Genomic DNA, 24,408 nt, shown 5'->3' on the forward strand with positions numbered 1-24,408 from the left:
GCACTATCGAAAATTAGCCTAGGACCCGACTCAAGAATATAGTAATAGCGTACAACATACGATAACGGATTTTCTAGCCAGGGAACTAATCACACACTCTGAGCACCGGTTCCTGATGCCTAAAAACAAGCAAGCAGGCCGCTTCTACCTTCTTCCGAAGATTCATAAGGTGTCCATAGATGAACTGCTTATCGCGCAAATCCCGGGCAGGCCTATAGTATCTAACAACAATACACCTACTGGGTCGCTATCAACATTTCTAAATCATTTATGTAAAGTACCATCTAAACTACCGTCTTTTGTTCAAGATACACCTCATTTCCTTCGAATAATAGATTCTATTAACGAAACACAAACACTCTCGGATCAGGCCATTCTGGTAACATAAGATGTCTGCTCCTTGTATACGAATATACCTATCGCTGAAGGGACTGAGGCGGTCTCAAAATCACTCACAGAAAGCAAGCAAACACATAATGCTGAAGTTTACCTATCGTTACTGAAATTAGTCCTCACGCTAAATTATTTTAATTTGATTCGTCCTACCACCTGCAAACGTTCGGCGCTAGTATGGGGACCTTTATTGCGCCAACATAAATTATTTTGAACTTGATTCGTTCTACTACTTGCGAACTTTCGGCACTAGTGTAGAAACCCATTTTGCGCCAACATATGCAAACATTTTTATGGGACAGTTAGAATCAGAGCTGTTGGAATCATGTCCAGTGAAGCCTTCCACCTATCTTCGTTACATAGACGACATATTTATCATATGGAACATGGCGTAAGTACACTAAACGCATTCATTGGCCACTGTAACAAGTTTCACTCTAGTATTAAATTCACCATGCACCATTCTTCCAGTGAAATTAACTTCCTAGACACGACGGTATCTATTGAAGCAGGAAAATTAAAGACGACGCTTTACAGAAAACCAACAGACAGCCAGCAATACCTAGAGAACACTAGTCATCACCCGCGACACTGCAAACAAGGGATATTTGTAGGACAGGCGAGGCATATAAGGAGGATCTGTAGCGACGACAGCGACTACGTTCACCACTTAAGCAACCTAAAGGAAACATTAGTTAAAAGAAATTACCCGCATGATGCTTTAAACAAGGTCTTCAACGAAGCATGTCAACTAGATAGGAAGTCATCACTAGCTCAAAGGGCCCCCGTATAGCACAGCCCAACCTGCCGCCAGCATATATAACTAAATACTCAAATGCTCTACCAAACATAAATAATATCCTCCGTAAGTATTACCCAATACTGGCAAGCAACGAGCGCGTTAGAAAAGCATTTCCCGGAGTACCAAAGGTCGTGTATCGCCGCAATAGGAATTTTAAGGACATGTTAGTGCATGCAAAAGTAAACCCTCATTCTACTGCCCACATAACACCTTGTCCTCGTCCAAGATATAACACTTGTAAACACTTTCAAGATGACGTTATAGTTAAAAGCCCCGGAAGTGATTATGTCCATCATATAAAATCTAGTTTTGCTTGCACTAGTTCAAACGTTATCTACATGATCGAATGCTCATATTGTCAAAAACGGTACATTGGCGAAACGGGACAACCCGTTAATGTTAGATTAAACGGGCATCGCGCGGACACGGCGAAGAAGTTACCCAAAGCAGTGGCACAGCACTTTAATGTAGCAGGTCACAACTTCGAAGATCTCAGACTTTACATACTTCAGTCAAAGTTCCGGTCCCCAAGACACAGAAAATATACAGAGTCATACCTTATTCACAAGTTCAATACACTCCAGCCAGCAGGTATTAACGTTTCTAAGGGGGCTCTTGAATCTATTCGGTATGGTACATACACAACGAAAACCAATGAGAGTTAAGCCCTTCTAGGAATTTCAAACCTACTATTGTTAAAATGCCACGTGCTTCCACTGACAATCATTCAGCGAAACGTATACCCTCCTCCCCCACTGCTTTTTGTTCCTTTTTTTTTTTCGCCTTATGACTCACCCAGTTCGTCACGGCGGCCTCTCCCTCTCTGGCAGTTGCCCTCCCCTTCTCCCTTGTGGTGGAGAGGGCACAAAGCATATACACACGATAGCTAAGGGAATGAGTTCCAGCCTTGAAGACAAGTCCACCTGTCGAAACGTCGGCTCGAGCACCCACCCCCTGTTTTTCGACACAGTGCAACGTATCACAGGCGGTCGCTCAACTCCAAGTACTGCAGGAGGGGACTCTCTGGGCTGATGTGGGAGGAGCTGTAGCTGATCGAGTCAATGGCTGCAGCAAACGTTCGGCGCAGGGATGAAAGAGATAAGCACGAGGACGCGTGTTTCCTTTCCACCGTCCGTGCGTCTAATGTTTGCTGCAACCACTCACCATGCGAGATCACCAAATAGCCCAGATGCTAACGATCGTTTCATACGGCTGGCGGTAATCTGGCTTACCAGTTCACTTTGTTATCTTAGTAGATCATTCGCGCCAAGCCGCTTCGGGCACGTTTGCTTCGTCACAAAAAGGGCAACAAGTTTGCCCCTTCGACATGCTGTCGTATTTTCTCGTATGGGGTGTACTTTACAAAATATGCTTAACGCTTAGGCGTACATGATCAACCCCTAGTTGCTAGAATGTTTAAAACAACTTAGCCAAATGAAAATGTATCTATAAAATACCATCACTGTACTCCGACCATCGCTTACTAGAACTGCACGAAGACAGCAGAACGAGAACATTACATTACGAATTTTTTAGCGAACAGCTTATGTTCTTGTCGCTCTTGAAGGAAGATCATTGAGCGTGAAATGTTTGTAACTATTCCATCGGAGATTCATTAACGGCGCTTTATTTACTACATAGGCACACGCAGCTGGCAATAGATCCAAAGTCACAAAGACAGAGCCGCACTATACAAAACAAACTGTCTTGATCATGTATGGGCGGCTAGGCAAACCTCGTGCACCGCACTGGCTGCCATCAAATAGAGCACCCGGGGGCCTTGTTCAAACATGTTCGTGTGCTTTTATAGCCGGCTCGTTGGCCTCATCCGTGGGAGCCCGCGGCGCGGTACGTTGCTCGAATACGATGAGCCCTTGCGGGAAACCACGTGGCAAACAGCGCTTGCCTAGCGAGTGTAATGAATGGTATGCGCGCGCACCGCCCGAAGGAGTGGGACTCAAACGAACCGAATCAGGACACTGTGTTCGCCTCTGCGAGGTCAGTTTGGTTTCACTATGCTGTACCCTTGTGCATGCACAGTCACCTTCTGCGATGAAATCAGGGGCTACACGCCCGCTTTGATATTGCTCAGGCTGCATTCACAGGTCAACAGCGGCAACATTCCGACATCGATGGATCTCCATGAATTTCGCTGGGTGCGTTCCCCTGCGTACTCTCGCTTTTTAGGGGCGAAGCACCTTAGGCTGTCAGCGGGCATGGTCGTCTGCTGTCGGCACGTGCATCGTCGTGTCCTGTTCATTTGCTTGAGCGTGTGCTGTCGGGGTGTCCATTGGCCGCGAGATCGAGCGGAGACGCCGCCTAGCGGCTTCTGGCTGAACCGCGCCTAGTGTGGATTGCTCCATGCGTCGTCTGCTAGCCCCTTTGTGTTTGCATGTGCGCGTACGTCATGCAGATCCTCAAAAGGCGGTTTGTTCCGTTGCGTTAGTGCAACTTTAACCGCTCGTACGTATGCCTAACACGATGTAAAGAAGCATTTGGCCTTGATCGGCTGTATATGTACTGTAATAAGATCACAGAATGCATTTGTCGAGACTGCTGTCTGTGGTCGTCGTATCCTCCGCTCACGAGAGTCATATCAGTGTAGGTGCCGCTGTGTGGTTCAAGCGCATTGCAAAGTGCACTTCGCGTTGCCCTAAAGATGAGAAGCATTAAATCTCATGTGAATATATATCCTTTTAGCGGCGCGTTGGTAAAAAAAAAGGCTCGCATCTACTTGAGCCAGGCTAGTGAAAGAAACCCACGTGACTGGTATGGCAAATTGACCCGCCATCTATAGACTGGGATCAGAGTTAAAATCTGCGTTCCGTCTCTTTTCTCCCAACTCTCTTCAACCCCCTCTCTGGCGGGCTCAACTCCCTCTCCTCCGGGAGGCGCGCTTTCCGCCGCCTTGCTGGCGCCGCCGACTTTGAAATCCGTTGGAAAGTTTCGTGTCTGGCGTTGGTAAGGCGTGCGTTAGCCGTCGTCGCTCGTCCGTTTGACGGTGCGCGCTCGCTGTGTGCTTGTGCGACGCGATGTTTTACGACTCGGGATGTTCGTGCATAGTGCTTTGTTGCTCGAATACTTCCAGAACAAGTCCCGGAATATATGTGCCGGCCCCCAAAAGAACAACAGGTGAGCGTGCCCTTTGAGTTGCGGCTTTCATTGTGTCAGTTTCAATTCACGTCCATACCGAGTAGCTGTTCTCTGCAGTGGGGCTTTAGTTAATGTTTTCAAAAATGACTGATTCGAAAAGGGCACGATGCTGCGTTTAAATCGTTATACGAACAAGCAGCGGACATGAAGCCCATGCGACGTAACTATATAGTTACAGGCTTACAACTCTCACAGAACCGCGTGCTTGAATATGTGCTTTGCATTTATCTCCGGTTAATTACTCGCCATCGCCTATAACCGCGTTTCTAAGGCTGTAGGTAAATGTATAAAAACTTGTGCTGCTCTGAGACGAACAAACGAATTCACTTTTGCACGAGTCGACGGCGCTCTTCATCTGATTGGAACTTGTTCCTTTTCTTCAGGGCGGAAGCGTTTTTAAAGTACTCCGGAACGCCACACAGCTGATTGGTGCGCCCAGAGAAAAGCTGAAGAATTGCAGAATCGGCGCATTTCAAGAAGAGATGCCATGAATCCTCCGATATCATCTGTTCATTTTCTTCGCGTTTATCATCACTAGTTTTATGAAAATCAACGTTTTTGGAAATGTAGTCAATAAAGTGCGGCCAATATTAGTTGTGGTATATGTGGAGTTCGTTTTCACATCTTTAAAATGATCTTTACATAATTATTCTATTTTTAGGTATTCAACTGCTTTCATTGTTTTTGCATTGCAGTGAATGTTCAATTTTGTTAGTTATGATAATTTTGTGCAATATCGTGCGCATATATCAGAAGCTCTTCTGCACTTTTGTCAGTATAAAAATTGTTTTTTATTATGTGCTCTAATGTTATGCTGTTTTTTTATTCCACTGTTCTTTAAGTTCTTAACTTTGCCGATACCTTTTGTGTTGTTTAGTGGTCATGAACACGTCTATGTGAATCTCCTGTTCATCACTTCTGTTAATCTCCTGAACCTCTGTCGCACCACATTTGATGAAAATGTTGATTTTCGGAAACGAGGACAATAAAACGAGACCAAAGATATTTTGTGTTGTGAGTGCAATTCATTCTTTTGCGTTCAGGCACATGCTGCACGACTGCAGTGTGTTCAGAATGCTTGATTGCAAATTGCGTACATTCGAACGCGCAACGAACGCGCGGCGCAGCACGCGCAAGCGGATGCAAAAAAGAAAAAAAAAAACGCCGGCGCAGCACGCGCGAGCGGGCGGGCGAGCGGGTTCATGAAAAAAACTGGGGGAGGAGGCTGCGCAGCACACTGTGGCGCAGCACGCGCACGCAAACAAAACAAAAAGAATAAAAAACTGCGCTTGCAAGAGAGCTAGGAGAGGAGGTGCGAGGCGCGGCTGGTGTTGCCATGACGACGCATACCGTGTGCGCCGCCATTCTGCAGTTTGAGCTTCTGAATCCCAGCCGCCAGGATAGTAACTGAAGGGACGTTTGGCGCTGCCAGCGCTGACGTCATGAATTAAGACCTCCTATGGGAGGTATACGGAGTAACCTCCCCCTGCTTGAGCGTTGTGGTTGGGTGTTTATACGTTACGCGACGAGCTTTAGTTGTGTACGGTCCTGGTCTCACTGGAGAGAAATATTTCTGTTAGGTCACGTCTGACAATTCGGTACTTAAATTGCCCCCTAAAAAACCGGAAAATGAAATGACACGGAAATCGCAAAACTGAACTGCCTTGCGCAATTTTAACTTGTGGCGAAATTTATACAAAAACACCCGTGAACTTATATTAAGGAGCGCGTTAAAGAGCGCTATTGGTCAAAATTAATCCAAACGGCGTAGTTTATATTTATGTAGTAATAATTTCACGCGAAGCCACATCTCATTTTCTTTACATTATCTTGAGCGTTTGTGTTGCATTGTTTAGATTGACGGAAGGCAGCGGACATTATTCGTATGAAAAAACGTACTTTGGTCCCGTGAAATAACCGGACCTTTGCTCCATTACTGTCGTGCAAGTAATCAATCGAAGAAATTTCCGTGCTGTAAAGTTGCCTTTGTGTACTGTTACTGGAATAACAACACGCGTGTGCGTTTTAAACGTCTCCGTAGCGCTAAAGCGCTGTCAGCCACGTAGCTTTCCTTGGTAAACCTATCAACTGTCCTACATTTCATGGAGAACTGAATAAAAAATGCTAATGAATATGAGCACGCAGTGCACAAAGTGCTATTTCAACTGATCGTGCAGGAATACGGGCTTTCTTTTTGTTGAGGGGCATCCAAGTGAACAAGAAGTAAATAGTTAATTCAGTCGCGCTATGCAGCAGTGCCTAGTAGGTGGAACGCAAGCTAAACATGTAGAAATAAAACAACAAGAAAACGTCACCCATTGTGAAAACGCCGACTGTCGCCGAAGGCGCGCAACCCGTTCGCTGGCAGAATGCGTTTCTCTCACAAGTAATCGTAACTTTCGGAGCGCTTCGTGCATTAAAGGAGTTTTGACACAAAAATTTTTGCCCCGCGTTTTTTTGCTGCAATGTGTTGCTGGGGCCTGATAGTCATAACACGGCACATCGTTTGCTGCAGCGCGCGACAGATAATTAATTACAAGCTCCTCATTACCGACACAGCCTCAGTTTCGGTTTGACAGAGCTCCAAAAACGACAAGCCGCCGGGCGCAACTATCACCACCTAGCGAGTGAAACGCTCGGTCACGTGAGCACACAGAACAGTGACGCATTTCCGCGCGCCGAAAATGTCGTCGCCGGGCTCATCGTCGTCTGATGGCGACGATTTTCTGGCGGCGGGGATGGAAGGAATTTTCGACGTGGCGAATCACTTCAGGTTTGACCCGCTGGCGAGGAGCCATTCGTCGGGAAGCGCGTCAAAACACAAATGGCGGCTACGACGTCATCATAACTTGTACCGGCTGCAACGGTTACGTAGGGGAAGTAGGGGGGTCGCCTCGGGTCACCTCCGAGGGTGTCAATGCACCAGGTGCGGCCTCTAATGCTGGATCGCGCTCGCGAACTTGAAAATTCATTAAAATACCTTCCAAGCTTTATTCGCTGTCGATGTTTTGCAGATGGTACACGCACGTACACGGTAATCGATCCAGAAGGCTATCTCGGCCGCGAAATTTTGTGTCAGTACCCCTTTAATTCGGGAATGAAGATCGCATATATTACCACAAAGCTGCAGTCAACGCATTTTGTTTGCCGGAAATCGGGTCACAATGCTCACAACGAAGCGCTGTTGTGCACGCTGTATACGCGCCGACAACCGCCTATCCACACTAACGCGGCGACGGTGCTGCCACCTGTAGCCCGATCTCGCGGCGAATAGTCAACGCGCGCCGTTCGCTCTCTCTCGCCACACGGCGAGCGCTGAGGCGGTGGCGCCCTCTCTTGCGCTCAAGCCAATGGACAGGACACGACGATGCACCACCGAAAAGCCGATACCTTAAGGCGCTTCGCCCCTCAAAACCGACTGCTCGCGCTGTGTGTGTGTGTGTGCGTGTGTGTGTGCGTGTGTGTGTGTGTGTGTGTGTGTGTGTGTGTGTGTGTGTGTGTGTGTGTGTGTGTGTGTGCGCGCGCACACACACACACACACACACACACACACACACACACAGCAGAAACACACACAGCAGAAACTGGGTACTTCGCTCGGCCGCGCGCGGTTCCTTATCTTAGTAATGTGAAAGTTTAGGTGAGTTGGTGATGTATGGTGAAACTGGCGTGAGCAGTGCATAAGCGTGGCATCAGTAGCACTCACGAAGAAAGAGTTAAAGTGTCTTAACAGAGCCTGTGTCGATAACGGTTCATGGCTTAGCTTCATATTTTGCTGATTTATCTCGTGGTCGTCTTGTATTTTTTATGTTTTTTTTTCTTCTGTGCCGCTTATATATGCGCGTTTCTGAAAAATAAAACGAACTGGTTGTAAGTCAGCGCCTTGTTCGTCCTCCCCCTTATCGTCCTCGATCTCGGTATAATTGCCTTGTGGTTCAACACGCTTTATCGTGACAAGGGTGAGCGGATGGCGCATACCTTTTTTTTGTGTGTGTTTTTGGTGTGCTCACCGTTCGGTATGCGATGAAGTGGTAGAAGGTACGAATGTGGCTTCGTTCGCTGCAGCGGCCGCGTTTCCTTAATCCGGTTCTTTGTTAAGTTACGCCAGGTTGGATGCTAAAAGAGTTGGCTGCTAGCCTTGCTTAGGATAACGTTCAAATTCGTAGCTATTGCATCCACTGCTTCGGCCTTGCGCTGAAAGTGTGACTTTTACAGCTAAAGCTGTTATGAGATCATTTCAACGGCCGTTTTTGGCGCCGTAGTTGTCCGCCGCCGCCGCCGATGTCCGTAACCAGTATCGCTTGAAATAAGAAAAAAAAACGAAATAAGAAAAAATTTCGAGGATGGAACGGGGTTCGAACCTGGGCCCTCTGCGTGGGAGCCCAGTGTTGTACCTCAGAGCCATGCCGGTGCTTGGAACTGCCTTGCAAGAAGACGCTATACCGGCTTCATGTCCAGAAGGAACCACATTAACATATGTAATTTAGTGTGGTAGAAGAGTGAAATGACAACCACTCGCCACACAACGCAAATTCTGTAACCAGGCGTCACACAATGCGAATTGCGCAACGAGTGGGCTGTTGGATGCTTCCAACCCAGTACAAAGGGTTCTCCCATAATTCTTCATCGTCATCAGGCACAACACCAACAAAGTGCGCATAATGCCTTACATGTTTTTAGCGGGTACCACGGCTCTCCGTTGAATTACGAAAAATGGCATAGTGGCTTTTTCCCTACTTCACAGAAATTATGATGAGTTATAGCGTAGTGGGTTCCTCGCAAGTGCACTTGCATTGGTTGTCAAGGAAGCCCATAAGCCCATCATTCATTTCCTCAGGGTCTCAACAAAGTTCTTCCCCCCTCTCTCTGTCTCTCTTTCTCACGTCAATGTATGTTATATTGCATTGTGGGAGAGTGAAATAGGCGTCACATAATGCGAATTACGTAACTGGTGAGCCGTTTGAAGCTTCCAACCCATTACAAGGGCTGAGCCACAATTCTTCATCGTCATCAGTCGTCACGTAAACAAAGTGCACATAATGCCTAACAGATGTGTAGCCGGAACCTCGCTTCTGCGCACAATGATGAATAATGGCGTTGTAGGTACTTCCCAGCTTCCCAAATATTGTGATTTATAGCGTAGTGGATACCTTGCTAGTGTACTTGTATTAGTAGCCCCAGGAGAGTTTACAACGGGCTCTAGAAATGCCGCTCTTCCAGCTTTCGCTGTGACTGTGCTGCGCTTTCCGCGCAGGCCTGGCGTTTTTTGTCTATACTTGTTAATGTATTGATATCGCGACTGATTGTCCGACATAGGTGCGAAACTGCTTTTTACAGAAATCCGTGCCAAATAGATCATAAATATTATTTGCTTTATCTTAACTAAGCGGGACTTTGGCGACTGAACGAGCAAGGCTTGTCTTTTGCAGAGGAGCCGCGCGTTCACGTGGTGGGCGTGCTGGGCGAGAGGGCGTCCCTGCCGTGTGACATGACGCCAAACACGACGGACGACGAGGTCTCCCTGGTGCTGTGGTACAAGGACGACTCGACCACGCCCATCTATTCGTGCGACGCTCGCCGCAGCCGCCTGTCACAGGCGCACCATGCTCCGGCGGACTGGCTCGGCCACCGGGCCTACCTGCGGCTGGCGCCTCCGGAGGAGCCTACCGGAGGCCTGGCCGCGCTCGAGCTTTATCCCGTGCACGAGGAGGACGAGGGTCTCTACCGCTGCCGAGTGGACTTCCGCAAGGCGCGCACCAGGAACTACGAGGTCGCGCTCAAGGTCATCTGTGAGTGGGCCCCTTTTGAGCTTCGAGCACAACTTGCGGGCAAAAGATAGCGTGTAGGGAACGACGATGTGTTGCCAGGCTAGTTGGTTGATAATGCCGAACGGCAGAGCGCAAATTCGTTGCGGGACGCAGAAGAACGCACGCAGCATAGCGTGTGTCTTGTGCTGTGTGTCTTATATGTCCCGAATTCGCGCTATGCAGTTAAGCATTGCAGGGAAACTCCCTCGAGGAATTCTTGTGGCCGCACAGCAGTTCTCGCTTTTGTTGCGCAATAAGCTCAAGCTAAAATGGCCCCTGCGTGCATGTTGTTATGTCTCTCTAGTGTGTGACGTGCACTAAGAAAATTATTCACGAAACCACCAGCCGAAAACGCGCTTTCTTGTACGCGGGACATTCCTAAGGCTGCTCTATTTTGTTTGCACAAGCATGCGTTGGTTTCACTGCGCGCTACTTCGTAGCCCTGGTCTTTGGCGAATCCCTATCAGGGCCCCCGAGGCATCCTTTTATCACACCGGCAGGCGAGGAGTACTAGTGGAGCGCCTTTAGTTGACACCTGTCCACTGCGTCTTTCTTGAGTGCAGCGTCGTTGTGGTTTGTCAAGAGAGCGCAGCCACGCTGCTATAGCCATCCTCCACCCAGCGTGTCTGAAGAATGCGAATGCAAAGGCTGCCTTAGGTCGAGTGGCGTTTACAATTTAGCCATTTGAAGGACGCCAGAACGCTTTACTGCCGTGCGTGAAAGAGTGGACGGTGCTGCCAATTTGCGAATGTGGCGTTTCTTGTTCTTTGTGTGATTGTTGCTTGAAACAGTCGAAAGCATTATTGTACATTGCATTATAAATATCCGAGGACATATGTGGCTTTTTTTCCCTAAAAGAACCAAGTCCACTTTAAGTGAAATTGAGAAAAGCGCAGTTTTTTTGCTTCTGGCAGTATAGTCGAGCCTCCTCCAACAATTTTTTTGCCACTGCTCATGTCACCAATATACCTCGAATCTCTATTCCGGCTAAACTTTATGGAGCCCACTATCGTCGGTATTCACGAGTAAAATATGAATTTTGCTCTTATAGACTGGAATATTTCATTTGGGCATCGAAAGAGAAGTCTAAATCGCAGCGAACGAAACGATGTAGCAATGTTTTGCGACAAAATTAACAATATCCTCGTGCTTTTGTCGGTGCCGTTCTTTGTTGCATGGGCGTAATGGCGATGACCAGACCTGTAGTACAAGCGCCCCTTCCAGGCAAAAGGCGCGCCATACTGGACTGTCGGCAGCGTTTTCTTGTTCTTGGCATTAATTGAAGGCCTTGAAAACAAATGCTTCAGCTCCTCTTAGCTCGTTTTATACCGCGTCGATGATGATGATGTGCCTCTACACATGGCTCATACCCACACTGGGGGATTGGCCAAGAATTGTCGCGTCGTTTCGGATCACTTCTTCTTCAAGAAATGGATTGGTGCCCGGCCAATATCTTCATTTCAGTTGTCTTTTATTTCAAATATACAGTCTTGGAGCGAAAGAAGGACATGACACCGTAGCGCAAAACTCGAAAAGAAACACTAAAAGTAAGAAAGAAGTAGGAAAACTCGGCCTCTTACTTTTTATATTCGAGTTTTGCCCTACAAGGTCACGTCCTTCAGCAAGTACCAACTCGCTCAAGAAAAAAATCAGACCAGGCGAAGCTTGCACTACAACGCGCAAGGCTTGAAACAGCGAAACTGGACGACTCTGCAGACTAATCTGGTTGCTTCTAGGTTGTTTCTAGGCCTTAGCTAGGTGATGCAGGTCGTTTCTAGGTCGTAGCTAGGCTTTAGCTTAGTGATGCTAGGTTGTTTATACGTTGATTCTCAGCGCAGAGAGGTTCGAGTTAAACCACAGACAGTAAGAGACACGACACGGATGTCTAAACTCGTGCTGAAACCAAGCGTTAGCACCTCTCATAGACATACGGGCACGTCGTCGTTGGCGTAGGCCTTCCATCGCTTAGAGGTCTTCTCGCAGCCGGCGTTGCCTTTCCCGTTACCTAGTATTCTCTCATTGTACGTACTCCGGGTCTTCGGCTCGCCGCCATCGCTTCGCAGCCATTTGTTGGGCTAACTGTTGCCTTCTTCCTCGTTAGTTGAAGTTGTGTGTAGTGGGATTTACCCAATTTCTGTGGCACATACCCGTTTATCAGGGGCGTAGCCAGGGGGGGGGGGTTGGGGGTGGTTCAACCCCCCCCCCCCGAAATTTTTCAGTTTTGCTTGCGTATATATACACGCGCACATACAAACGCACGCACAAACATACATAAAGTATGGTTGAACCCCCCCGAAAAAAATTTCTGGCTACGCCCCTGCCGTTTATGATGATAGTTCTCTGATAAGCCGCACAGTGGCACATACCCGTTTGATCACGATAGTTTTCTTCATTTTTAGTGGACCAGTAGTCAATAGTAAGATTTGCCCAATTTCTGTGGCGCATACCCGTTTGTGATGATGATAGTTTTTGTACCAGGTGAACAAGGAACGGTTTGCTGAACAGCTTTGTTGTTAAAGCTAATTGTGAAACGGAAGCACGATAGGACAACAACTAGGACACAAATGAAACAGATAGGATGGGATCATGTTGGCTGTTTTGGTCACGATTGTTGATGCAGCGCTGGTTCAATGGATCTGGCTCAGTTCGATTCAAACAGATGCATGATATGGCTCATTTTTTTTTTTCGAAACGGCCTCTTTGAGTTCACGTCACAGTGAGCAATTGCCCCATCCTGATTACAATTGTTTCAAAAGGAAGGATACTGTTACATATGTGTGACGTGTTGCTGGCGCCACCCAGCATGTCATTGATACGAAATAAAGTGTAGTCAAGTGTAGTAATTAACAATGGCAACGAGAATGGGATAATGTTAAATTCTCACCGCATAACTGGCGAGAAATGAAACGCACGGCCATACTTGCTGTCGGTGAACTGCTAGGTGGCGCCACCAACAAGTCACACATATGAAACACCTCTCCACCCCAGACAGTTTCTAGGGAGAGAATGGACAGGCTGTCGTCTTCTCTGGTTGAGAACGGCAGAGCAGTGGCTTGAGGCGCAAGTGGTGCCGGTTGTGCTGCCATGGACACTGGCGTCGCTTCGCTATCCACCGGAGATCCGCAAACTTGTTCGGTATCTGCATCAGCTACCTCGTTTGCATTCTTCCAGTTGAACCAGAGTAAGGAGGCTGAGGGCGGTCACCCGGTCCGAGGTGGTCACCATGCCGATTGCTGCTAGACCCATCGACAAGTTCCAGCTGCACGGACGATCAAGTTGTTAGGGTAATAACGCTAGCTGGCAGCCATGGAGCGACTGGTCTGAAGTTCTTTACGAGGATGTGCGAACCTGGTTATGGGATCTGAGCATGACCTGCTCCCTTATCCTGATGCAATTTCTGCTTCAACTGCTTCAACGCATCACTTCGGGGGCCCGGACACAAAGCTTTAAGTGGTGTTCGAAGTATCATGCCCATAAGTAGCTCTGCTGGGGTTCTGCCAGTGAGGCTGTGAGGTGTTGCCTGTACTGGGATATCATTCGGTTAATCTGGGTCTGGAAATCACCAGACGTCGACTTTCTTAGCTTGTTCTTTACCAACTGAACAACGCGTTCAGCTGCGCCAATTGATGCAGGATGGCAGAGTGACACTCTGATGCCTTTGTTTTGGTTTCTCTGCAGAAACTGCTGAAACTTATACCAGAGACACGGCCGCTACATAAAAAAATGGGGGACCCTTAAGCTTCGCCTTTAAGAGTTGAACGCGATAGCGAAATCCGGACCCTAGGGCGCACTTAAAGGGACACTAAAGGCAAATAACAATTTATGTCAGAGTGAAAGCCCAATGTATGACAACTTCTAAAACGGCAATATTATCAACAGCAGTGCCCTACTTACCGAGAAATTAAGCTAAATGTATCACATGATGAGCGCCACGAGTGGCACATTTTCGAAGTGATCCCGATGACGTAGGGAAGTCGGTCTGCAATAAATCACTAGTAATCAAACTAGCAGCAGTAAAAAAAGAACATTCCGAGCATCAAAAGACGTAATAAAATGCTGTTTGTTCGTTTCCGCTTGATTTATGGAAAACAAAACCTCCGTGGCGTTGCCATGAAGAACGGCGCGCGTGGTTCAAAAGTTCCGTTTTCGCCGAACTGTGCCTCGCCCGTCTCAGTGGTAGTTTCAGGATCGCGTACTGCCGTGCGTGTTTTGCGCGCTCATGAAGGTCGCTCTGACAGAAAGTTCGACAAAATGCCGCATGCGTGTGATATTGCCGGATGCCCGAATGGTGCGCAACGCCAGTGCTGCAGCAAGAAAACCGGTGTGTCTTTTCACTGGGTGCCGCGGAATGAACCCTTACGCTCGAAGTGGCTTAGTGTCATGCCATTGCGCCAGTGTGCTAAACAGTCAAAACCTCTGCGTGTGTGCTCGCTGCACTTTCGTACTGAGGATTACGAGACCAACCGCAACTTGGTGACGGCTTTGAATGTGCCCATCCGAGCAAGTCTTTGCCGCAGCGCCGTTGTTGCTACTGTGGGTCCCGCTACTTCCGCTCGGCTGCTACTAGTGTCGGCGGCCGCGCAGTAAAAGCGGGCAACGGTGGGCATGGTAGCAGTGACGTATGAGAGTCGTATTTTCAGGCGGGAGATTTGAAGCGCGCTAACGCGATGCGGACCACTAAAAACGTGATTTTATTTCAAAATAAGCACTTCCTTGGCACAAAAGCAGCGCTACGAGGTTTCTGGACCGCTATTTCAAGAATCAACGTCGACTTAATATTTGTCTTTAGTGTCCCTTTAAACCACTAAGTGCATACTTATAAATGTGTGTTGTTACGCACACACGCACGCGCACACAGACACACGCGTGCGCGCGCGAGACGCGGTCAGGTTAGGAAAGCGGAGGTCAAACTCTAACAACGCCATGAAGATGCCTTGCTGAGAGCCAGGGAAGCTGAAATGAAGAGTCGTCGCCGGATATGGATCGCCACCTACGAGCGCGAGAAGCCGATCACAGGCGTCAACGACGCCAATATGACGCAGAACTTCGAGCTCGAGAAGCGGAGGCCAAACGTCAGCGTCGCCAACACAACCCTGACATGAGAGCGACTACTTGACATGAATGTCCCGCCGGCACTCATAGATGAGCAAACTGTGCAGTGTGGCCACTTCCCTATGCTAGAACGGCAGACCCATACAGGCTCTGCTGTAATCGAGACATGGCCTCCGAGACGGCGAGCGCGCGGCTCTCCACGCGTTTCTTATCTCGGAGGCCATGGTCGAGACAACACAGTGTCACAATGTCTCACAGATGGCAGCACATTATCTAATGTTTGCTGTTTTACAGCGAAAGCTGTTACGAGATCATTTCAACCGGCCGTTTTTGGCGCCGTAGTTGTCCGCCGCCGCCGGTGTCCGTAACAAGTATAGCTCGAAATAAGAAAAAAGAAACGCAGTAAGAAAAAATTTCCAGAATGGAACGGGGTTCGAACCTGGGCCCTCTGCGTGGGAGCCCAGTGTTGTACCTCAGAGCCATGCCGGTGCTTGGAACTGCCTTGCAAGAAGACGCTATACCGGCTTCATGTCCAGAAGGAACCACATTAACATATGTAATTTAGTGTGGTAGAAGAGTGAAATAACAACCACGCGCCACACAACGCGAATTCTGTAACCAGGCGTCACACAATGCGAATTGCGCAACGAGTGGGCTGTTGGATGCTTCCAACCCATTACAAAGGGTTCTCCCATAATTCTTCATTGTCATCAGGCACAACACCAACAAAGTGCGCATAATGCCTTACATGTTTTTCGCGGGTACCACGGCTCTCCGTTGAATTACGAAAAATGGCATAGTGGCTGTCTCCATACTTCACAGAAATTATGATGAGTTATTGCGTAGTGGGTTCATCGCAAGTGCACTCGCATTGGTTGTCAAGGAAGCCCATAAGCCCATCATTCATTTCCTCAGGGTCTCAACAAAGTTCTTCCCCCCTCTCTCTGTCTCTCTTTCTCACGTCAACGTATGTTATATTGCATTGTGGGAGAGTGAAATAGGCGTCACATAATGCGAATTACGTAACTGGTGAGCCGTTTAAAGCTTCCAACCCATTACAAGGGCTGAGCCACAATTCTTCATCGTCATCAGTCGTCACGTAAACAAAGTGCACATAATGCCTAACAGATGTGTAGCTGGAACCTCGCTTCTGCGCACAATGATGAATAATGGCGTTGTAGGTACTTCCGAGCTTCCCAAATATTGTTATTTATAGCGTAGTGGATACCTTGCTAGTGTACTTGTATTAGTAGCCCCAGGAGAGTTTACAACGGGCTCTAGAAATGCCACTCTTCCAGCTTTCGCTGTGACTGTGCTGCGCTTTCCGCGCAGGCTTGGCGTTTTTTTTTTTTTTAATATGTTTTCCGCTAGATGGACATAGTTGTTCATTCTTGGAGCTGTTTGTAAGTCGTGCCTTTAGCGGCGATGGTTGCAGTGTACCGGCTTTTTCGAAGCATGTCGATTGTGCGCTTCTGCCATGCAACATTAACCGTTTTAAGGAGACTCCTTCCACTACATGGCATTTATGTAGTGTTTTTTCCCGAAGCAGCTGCAAGTAACAACGTGGCTTTGTGGTCGGACACCTGCTTGCCACGCGAACGGCCCGGGTTCGATCCCCAGTGGGACCGAATATTTTTATGTTTATTTTATTAGCATATTTCTCGATTTTTCGGTCACGGACGATTTTTCGATCACAACCAACGACGCCTTTGCCGACACCGACACCGGAATTTCTGCGACACGAGCTCTCTAACGCTATCGCGTTAAAAAAAATCACAGCATATCCACGGGGTGAATGATGATGAGTGGGGCGAAGCTACGGAGGGAATCATCTGTAAACCGTGAAACTCTTCCGTGAAATGCGCCCAGTACATAATATAAAGAGTGTGAAACATCGTGTATATATTAAACATCAAACTTTTATTGTACTGTTGGTTTACGTGGTCCCTTCATTATCACTTGTGATCGGTGAAATGCAAGGAAGAAGTCCGCTCCCGAGCGAAAGAGCGCCAAGAGCGACCGCATTCCCCGCTCGCCCTGTGCGAATTAAAGGCAAGGCTAGAGGGAAGACAGGACGCGCGTTCCACGACGCGAGGTCGGTAGCATGCCCAACGAAAGCCAACGGAACGCGATCGTGCAAGTGCTCCGGCTTCGCATCGCCTCATGGTTCCATTTAGCGTCCCAAAACCAAACATATTGCTCAAGGTGTGCCTTGCGTTTTTCGTAGAAATAATTTCTTTATCATGTACATTAAGACGAAAAGTTGAAAGCTCACTAGAGTGTATCGCCCGCAAAGTATGTCTTTTAGTGTGATTTAACTCTCGTACGGCAGGGTCCTCGCGCCGTTGCCGGTCCACCTCGCCCGTTGACGATCGGGCGAGGTGGCTACATGCAACTACTACTACTACACTTTAAGAAAAACATCTGGCGTTCTTTCGTTCTGCTTTTACAAAACATCTGGCGTCTTTCGTTGGTTTATTTCATCAATCAACGGCGTTTTGAACAAAATTTTTATTGTTTAATCACGCACAGGAGAAATCTCACCAGGCACTACCTTGGAGGTAAACAATGGCTGCTAATGGCAATGAGAGACAGAAGAAGTCGGCTTTTAGCTAACACTTACACTTCTACTTCTACTAACGTTTCCTACTGGAACATGCCAATGGCTGCTAATGGGGAATGAGAGACAGAAGAATTCGGCTTTTAGTTAACGCGCACGCTGCGAATTTTTTATTGTTCAACAACGCACAGGAGAAATCTCCCACCGGCACCACCTTGGAGGTCAAAGCGTAAGACTTGTTACTCACTACTACGACCACGACGACTACGAGGGAGGAACGGGTGCCGCCTTAAGGAGCTTCGCCCCTAAAACAGGTGCGGGCTGCAAAATACTCTCCATGAATGCTGGCCGATTGACTCACCTGAAATTAAAAGTGTCACTCAATCACTGATCCCGTTAATGGGCAGGCAGTCGCCGGGCAGATTCCAAGGGCTGACGTATCGGCCCACAGAAACGCACCACGAAAGCACGCACAATTTAAATGTAGGTCATTTTAGTGCGCCAACGAACGACGGTTGTGCTGCGAAGACAGAGTTAGAGCACGGCCGCTACATAATGTTTTTTTTTTTATGTAGCGGCCGTGGCACTGGTCGGCGCACATGCTGATACTCCTCGCACATGATTTCACTTTGCGTGTGATATCGTCGTTAATATCGGGCCACCACACATGGCTCCGGACAGTGGATACCCGGGTGACCCTCGTGAAGTAGTTGTTATAGTAGTACTTCTTGTATAAGTGAAATGGTAATTATCACTCTCATTCCCCAAAGAAGAAAGTAGTTGCAGTAGTTAGAGTGGTTACATTAAACAAGGTGCTGCGCAAAAGAAAGACATGGACGAGAAGAGAAAGACGTGGACAAGAAGACATTGCGCATAACAAAGCCACCCAAGCGCAACCCCAATTCGGTGTCCTCTCGTAATGTTTCGGCAGCCAGTAATAACGTAACGTAAAAAAATTACACCATTTCCCGCTAAAGGGGACCACGAGGCGATGCGAAGCCGGAGCACTTGCACGATCGCGTTCCGTTGGCGTTTTGGGCATGCTACCGACCTCGCGTCGTGGAACGCGAAGAGGAACGCTACGCGCGTCTTGTCTTCCATCTAGCCTGGCCGTTAATTCTCACAGGGCGAGCGGGGAACGCGGTCGGCAGGCGTGCGAGAGGGGGGCAGCGTAGGAGAGGAGAGAGAGGGAGAAGGGACGCGCATGCGCTGGTGCTCATCGCGGCGTTGCGCAGGAGAGAATTTCGGCATGTCTAGCCCGCGTTTCGGAGGAAGAGTGGAGAGGGGAAGTGGAGAGGAGGAAAGTGGAGAGGGGGAGAGGGTGAGTGGAGAGGTTACGTGCATGCGCAGTAAGGGTGGTCACGCCGCACACCACCACCATCACCACCACCACCACCGGATTGAACTCCACCATAAGATACTTCGCATCTAAAAAATCTGATCAAAATACTAGTTGGAGAGCGATCGGCAACAGCGTTTAATGCGGAGAGCGCCTGCCAGCTACGCCTCACGTAGGGGAAGCCATGGTCGACAGAAGAGAGAGCGAACGCCGGCGCAGGAGGAGGAGAGGAGTCGGCCTCGCTTTTATGTCATTGAGGGATTGTAATCATGGGTAGGGTGCCTTGATGCCCGCGCGCTCCGCTGAGGGGGAAGACAGTCGCGTCGTCTGCTACGACGGCCGCCATGGCGCCTCCCGCCGCAGCTAGGCAGCATGCGAAACGCGCTACACAACGCTTGCGGTGCACAGATGCGTCCGGAAATAAGCGCACGCTGGCGAGCTTTTAAGTGCGAATGCACTTTATAAGCGACCCTGAATCCGCCGTCCCATAGCAACGGCGCGAGGAGTGGAGAGGAGCGTCTGTAGCAACGGCGCAGCGACGTCACGCCCCTAGTGACTGCGCGCGCTCCGCCCTCCGCTCCGTGGCTGCGCGCGCCCCGCGCATTGCCTGTGGTGATGAAGGCCGGCGGCGAGACGCCGAACGAAAGCGTGCGAAGCGAGCCGAGCACCCCGAAGTCGATCTGGCGCGGGGAGGCGCGATGCGTGAGCGAGCGCGGGCCCTCGAATTCGATCGGCCGGACGCGCGCTTCAAGCGAGACTTCCTGGACCGCAGCTTCGGATATAGCTGCGCGGTGTGCGATCGACTGTGGTTCGACAACAACCTGAGCCCCATCTCGGGCGTGCGCAACGCCGCCAACAAGTTGAACGCGTTGCGGGTTCTTTGGAACGAGTTCGGAAGACAGATCATCATCATCAGTAAAAGTGCTTTAAAAACGGCCAGACCTCCGTGGGTCGGCTGGCGCGTGCTCTCTCGCTGCCGTCTCCTTCGCTCGGCTCTGCAGTTTAGTCGCGCGCGCCCCCTCATAGCATCACCCCGTGCTTCGCACTTCCTCATACTTCCCTTCGGGGAAATGCGGGTTTTTTTCTTCTTATTTTCTTTTTTGAAGCTTGGACAGCTTTTAGTGCTGTTCTTGCGTAAAGTGCTCATTAAGGGAGCATGTAATTCATGTAAGCTGACGGCCTGTGCATGCGTTATGCGCTAGAGGTAGATGTAGACTTTGTTATATTGAAAACAAATCCTCTTCCTTACGTCGGAAACGACAGAGGTAAGTCTAAAGCATTACTTAATTTCCTCGTAAACTCTGCATTCTAAGCACACAAAGAACCGTTTAAAGAATTTATATACATGTCAGAAGCAGCAGCAGTCTATATATCCCAACACACGCACTTCAGTGAAAGCGCGACTAAGGCGGCTTATTTTGCTAAGTTTACAAATAATTTACTCGTTTATTATAAATGGCATCATACATATTGTACACAGTGTAAAGGGTCGAGGGGCAGCATGGTGCAAATATTCTGCTAAGATGAAATGAGAGCTTCTTTATGATTATTATTGCTGACATTTCTTGCTCCTCATCTGGGGCCGCGTTTATATCGGCACTCGAGTTGCACCTTGAGTCCTTATCAGAATGATGAATACGTGTTTACTACGCCATAAAACTTTGCATACACGCGCAGTATCTGTGTGTTTTTACTTTTGTATCTGCAGCTTTCTTTTCTTTTTTTTGGATGCCCGATTGCATGCCCGTGTTATTGAGTGTTTCCAATACTGTTCTGCGTTTTGTGCTGCGTATGCACTGCGTCGTTTATTTATCTTTTTAATTAAAAATATTATCTGGAGTTTCACGGTCCAAAACGATAATATGATTACGACGCACGCCGTAGTGGAGGGCTCCGGAAATTTTGACCATCTGGTGTTCTTTAACCTGCACTGAAATCGCACAGTACACGGGCCTCTAGCATTTCGCCTCCACCGAAATGCGACCGCCGCGGCCGGGATCGAACCCGTGGCTTTCGGCTCAGCAGCCGAGCTCCGTCACCACTATACCACCGTGGCGTACATATTTCTTCAAGCGAAAGCCTTAAATGCCTCATCAAACGCGAAATTTGACCGTCGGCGTCCCGCGTCTACGGCGTCAGCGTACCACGACGTTGGGGACGAGAGATACAAAAAAATCATCGTCACGTGATGATGTCACTATATGTCGCCATCACGTCATATGATGCCGTTATCACATGACATCGTAGCTTGGTCAAAAGTGGGCAGATCACGGAGGCAGTTCAAAACCAGGTGAGGTGCCTCCGATCTTGGAGGCAATGCAAAACCGCGCTTTGTGCGCAAAAAACTGAGAAGACGAAGATGGCTTTCGCTTTCGAGCCGTCTAAAGCGAACACATAAGGGAGTCTGTGAGTTTTTATTTCATTAACTGGTTTTCTATGACGTACTCATTGTACAACTTGACTTTGTTTCTTTTATTTTTTTTACTGACATAGCGTTTCTACCGTACACAATGCTTCCCTGTCTTCTTGTTGTTTTCATGCGTCTTCTTTGTATAGACACTTCGCGAGAACTGTTTGTATGCGCATTCCTGTATGAGCCTTCAGGGCTTACATTATTAATAAATAAATTATGATTGCTCAAAAAAATAAGATACTGAATGTGTGTGTGTGTGTGCGCGCGTTAATATCCAGTGTACAGGCCATTTATTTGTGCGCATTAATGCTGCGCTGAGAGAAGCAATTCCATAATTACAACGCAAATTACACAATAAAACACAACTGCCACTAGTCGATTCAGAGTGATTGTAAATGATTAAAAAAACAGGAACTGCGTAATTATTTAAAACAGGACGAAAATGTAACCTTGAAACACAGAAACAGGGAAGGATAAAACACGTTTAACTGCACACATACATACATGGGCATCAGACCAGCACAGAAGGCGTACTTGAAACACGGAAAGGAATATAAAAAACAAGAACCCGCCGTGGTTTTAGTTATGGTGCTTGACTGGTGACCCGAAGGTTGCGGGATCGAATCCCTGCCGCAGCGGCCCCATTTCGATGGAGGTGAAATGACAGGGGCCCGTGTATTTAGATTTAGGTGTGCGTTAAAGAACAACAGATGGTCAAAATTTCGGGAGCCTCCCACTATATACGGCGCCTCTCATAATCATATCGGGGTTCTTGGGACGTAAATTCTCACAAATAATTATTATTAGGAAAAAAGAAGGATCTGATCTGCAGACAAACGTGCATAATATATTCCATGATACATTTCAAATCACAAAAATAGCGAAAGTAAAAATCAAAGGCAGATACATGACCAACCAAGTGCAGTAAAGAATGTTTGCGAAGAAAAATGCAGGATTCATGCACACGTGAACCAAGGCATTCCAAGCATGTAGCTGATATCAGTGTGTCCATTTATTACGCAAGGTTAACACCGGCAGAAGTTATCCTTGCATTTGCATTCGAAATACCGGCCGCAAACTTACGCTGCAAGTGCATAATGTGTTCTTCGGATGCCGCTTCTCACGTTCGATTTTTACTGTCCAAGGAAACCTCGTATCTTCTAAAACGATACAGCTCCCGGCGTTTCTGGAATGATTGGTGCACTGCGGCACGCAACACCCGGCCATGGTGACGGTAACGAGCGCATAAAACTGGAGGGAAACGAGCACCGACCTAAAAACAGCACGCGCGCCACGCACAAGTGACCGGGCGGGGGATTCAAAACGGCGGTAAAGCTCCCCATAGGGCCCATGCATTGAAACCTATAACCGCATGGGTTCCGCCATGATGGAACAAAACGATCGTTGCCAGCGTTGCCACACCCTGAGACGCTCGCTATATTTGACGGTAGTCATCGGTTTTAATCTACCAACCTAAGCCAGCTACGCGCTGTTCAGAGAACATCAGCTGTGTTTTGATGCGTGAAGCCGTGTGTTAGTGTACGGTTGTCTGTGCAGCTCGTTCGGTTGATAACAGTTAAAATTTCCACCTGTTTGTGCATGGTTTTTACTAGGCACTCCCTACCAAAGTTTCTCCGTTCGCTGGCACGAAGGTCACTCGACATATTCGCAGCTCGAAGCAAAGTCCGTAGGCCGTGGTCGCGCTGATTCGACTTGCAATGGCGAGACACCTGTATCCACGTTCTTTTTCAGCTCATTGCCGTACTTCAACGCAGAGAGCCGTAAAGCAGAAAAATGTCGATTGCAGCATGCAGCGGCGAATGTGAGTGAGACATCTCCCGAAAGCTTCAATCGAAACTAAAGTTACACGGCCCACGAAGCTTTATCGCCGTTAAAAAGTATTTTAAAAAATCGGTTGCGACTAGTTCGTACATAACTTTCAGGACTTGTCTCATCTCTTCTTTGCCGTCCGTCCTGGTTTGCACTGATGCTCTGAAGTTTTCAGCTTGAAAGAAAAAAGGGCTGTCACATGAAGTCGAGTGGTATGCGGCGACAGAAAACGCACACAACGGGACACTATGACAACTGCGAGATACACGACGCGAACGAAGTTTCAGGGGCTTTAACACGACGCGCAAACCGGCGCAATCGGCCGCAAGCACACACTCGCGTACTCGCGAGTGTTGATGTGGTGGTGCCATCTAGTTAACCAGCCTGCAAACGCTTCTTTCCGCGCGCAGTAAATTGCATAAATAGCCGTCGTATTCTTTCGTAGAAGTATTCAAAATAAACACAAAACAATATCCGCAAGTTTTTAATTGTACAGATGCTTTTTAGGATTGATATGTGATGGCAAGAATGACAACGTTCCAAGATGTCAGCATTCTTGTGGTTATAGGTCTCGCGGCCCAGCTTTTCCTCTAGAGTCAGTATATTAACTCTATGGCCAAGGCCGAGGAGGCGGCACCTGCCCTTTCAAAAGCTGACACCACCCTAAGCGGGGGCGCGCGCATCGAGGCACTCTAATCATGAGGGATGCAAGACGCCGCCCCACGGATATGAACACAACTGATCGAAAAATTACCTCATCTGACTTCCGTCGTGGGGCACCTCCTAGAGGGTACTCTCCCCCATGAACGCAAAGCAGACGCGAACGCTGGCCGCTGGGGGAGGGGAGGAAAGGACAAGAGGTCAGAGTGGTGAACGCCTGGATCGGGCGCATCTTAGTGGCATTGAAGAAATAGAGTTGGCGCTGGCATGACTAAACTGCGGACGGAAAGAACTTTATTAGTAAAAAGTAGTACGCTACACCTATTAATCCAAAAAAGGTTCAGGAAAGTTTGAAGAGACGTTTTGTGTTGCCTTGAAGTCCGCTTGTCGGAACATCGG

The 24,408-nt window shown here is 48.3% G+C and overlaps 1 protein-coding gene across 2 annotated transcripts in view; it reads left to right on the top strand.

Moving 5' to 3' along the window:
• The window catches only part of LOC119393137 (nephrin), a 609,317-nt gene that overhangs the window by 445,998 nt on the left and 138,911 nt on the right, over nucleotides 1–24,408 (top strand). For both annotated transcript variants that reach the window (XM_037659958.2, XM_037659957.2), the window contains exon 2: nucleotides 9,778–10,137. In XM_037659958.2, the coding sequence (XP_037515886.1) occupies nucleotides 9,778–10,137 (360 nt within the window). The remainder of the gene's footprint in view (nucleotides 1–9,777; nucleotides 10,138–24,408) is intronic.

This window comes from Rhipicephalus sanguineus, chromosome 5 (genome assembly GCF_013339695.2).
Source record: "Rhipicephalus sanguineus isolate Rsan-2018 chromosome 5, BIME_Rsan_1.4, whole genome shotgun sequence".
NCBI classification, from domain to species: domain Eukaryota; kingdom Metazoa; phylum Arthropoda; class Arachnida; order Ixodida; family Ixodidae; genus Rhipicephalus; species Rhipicephalus sanguineus.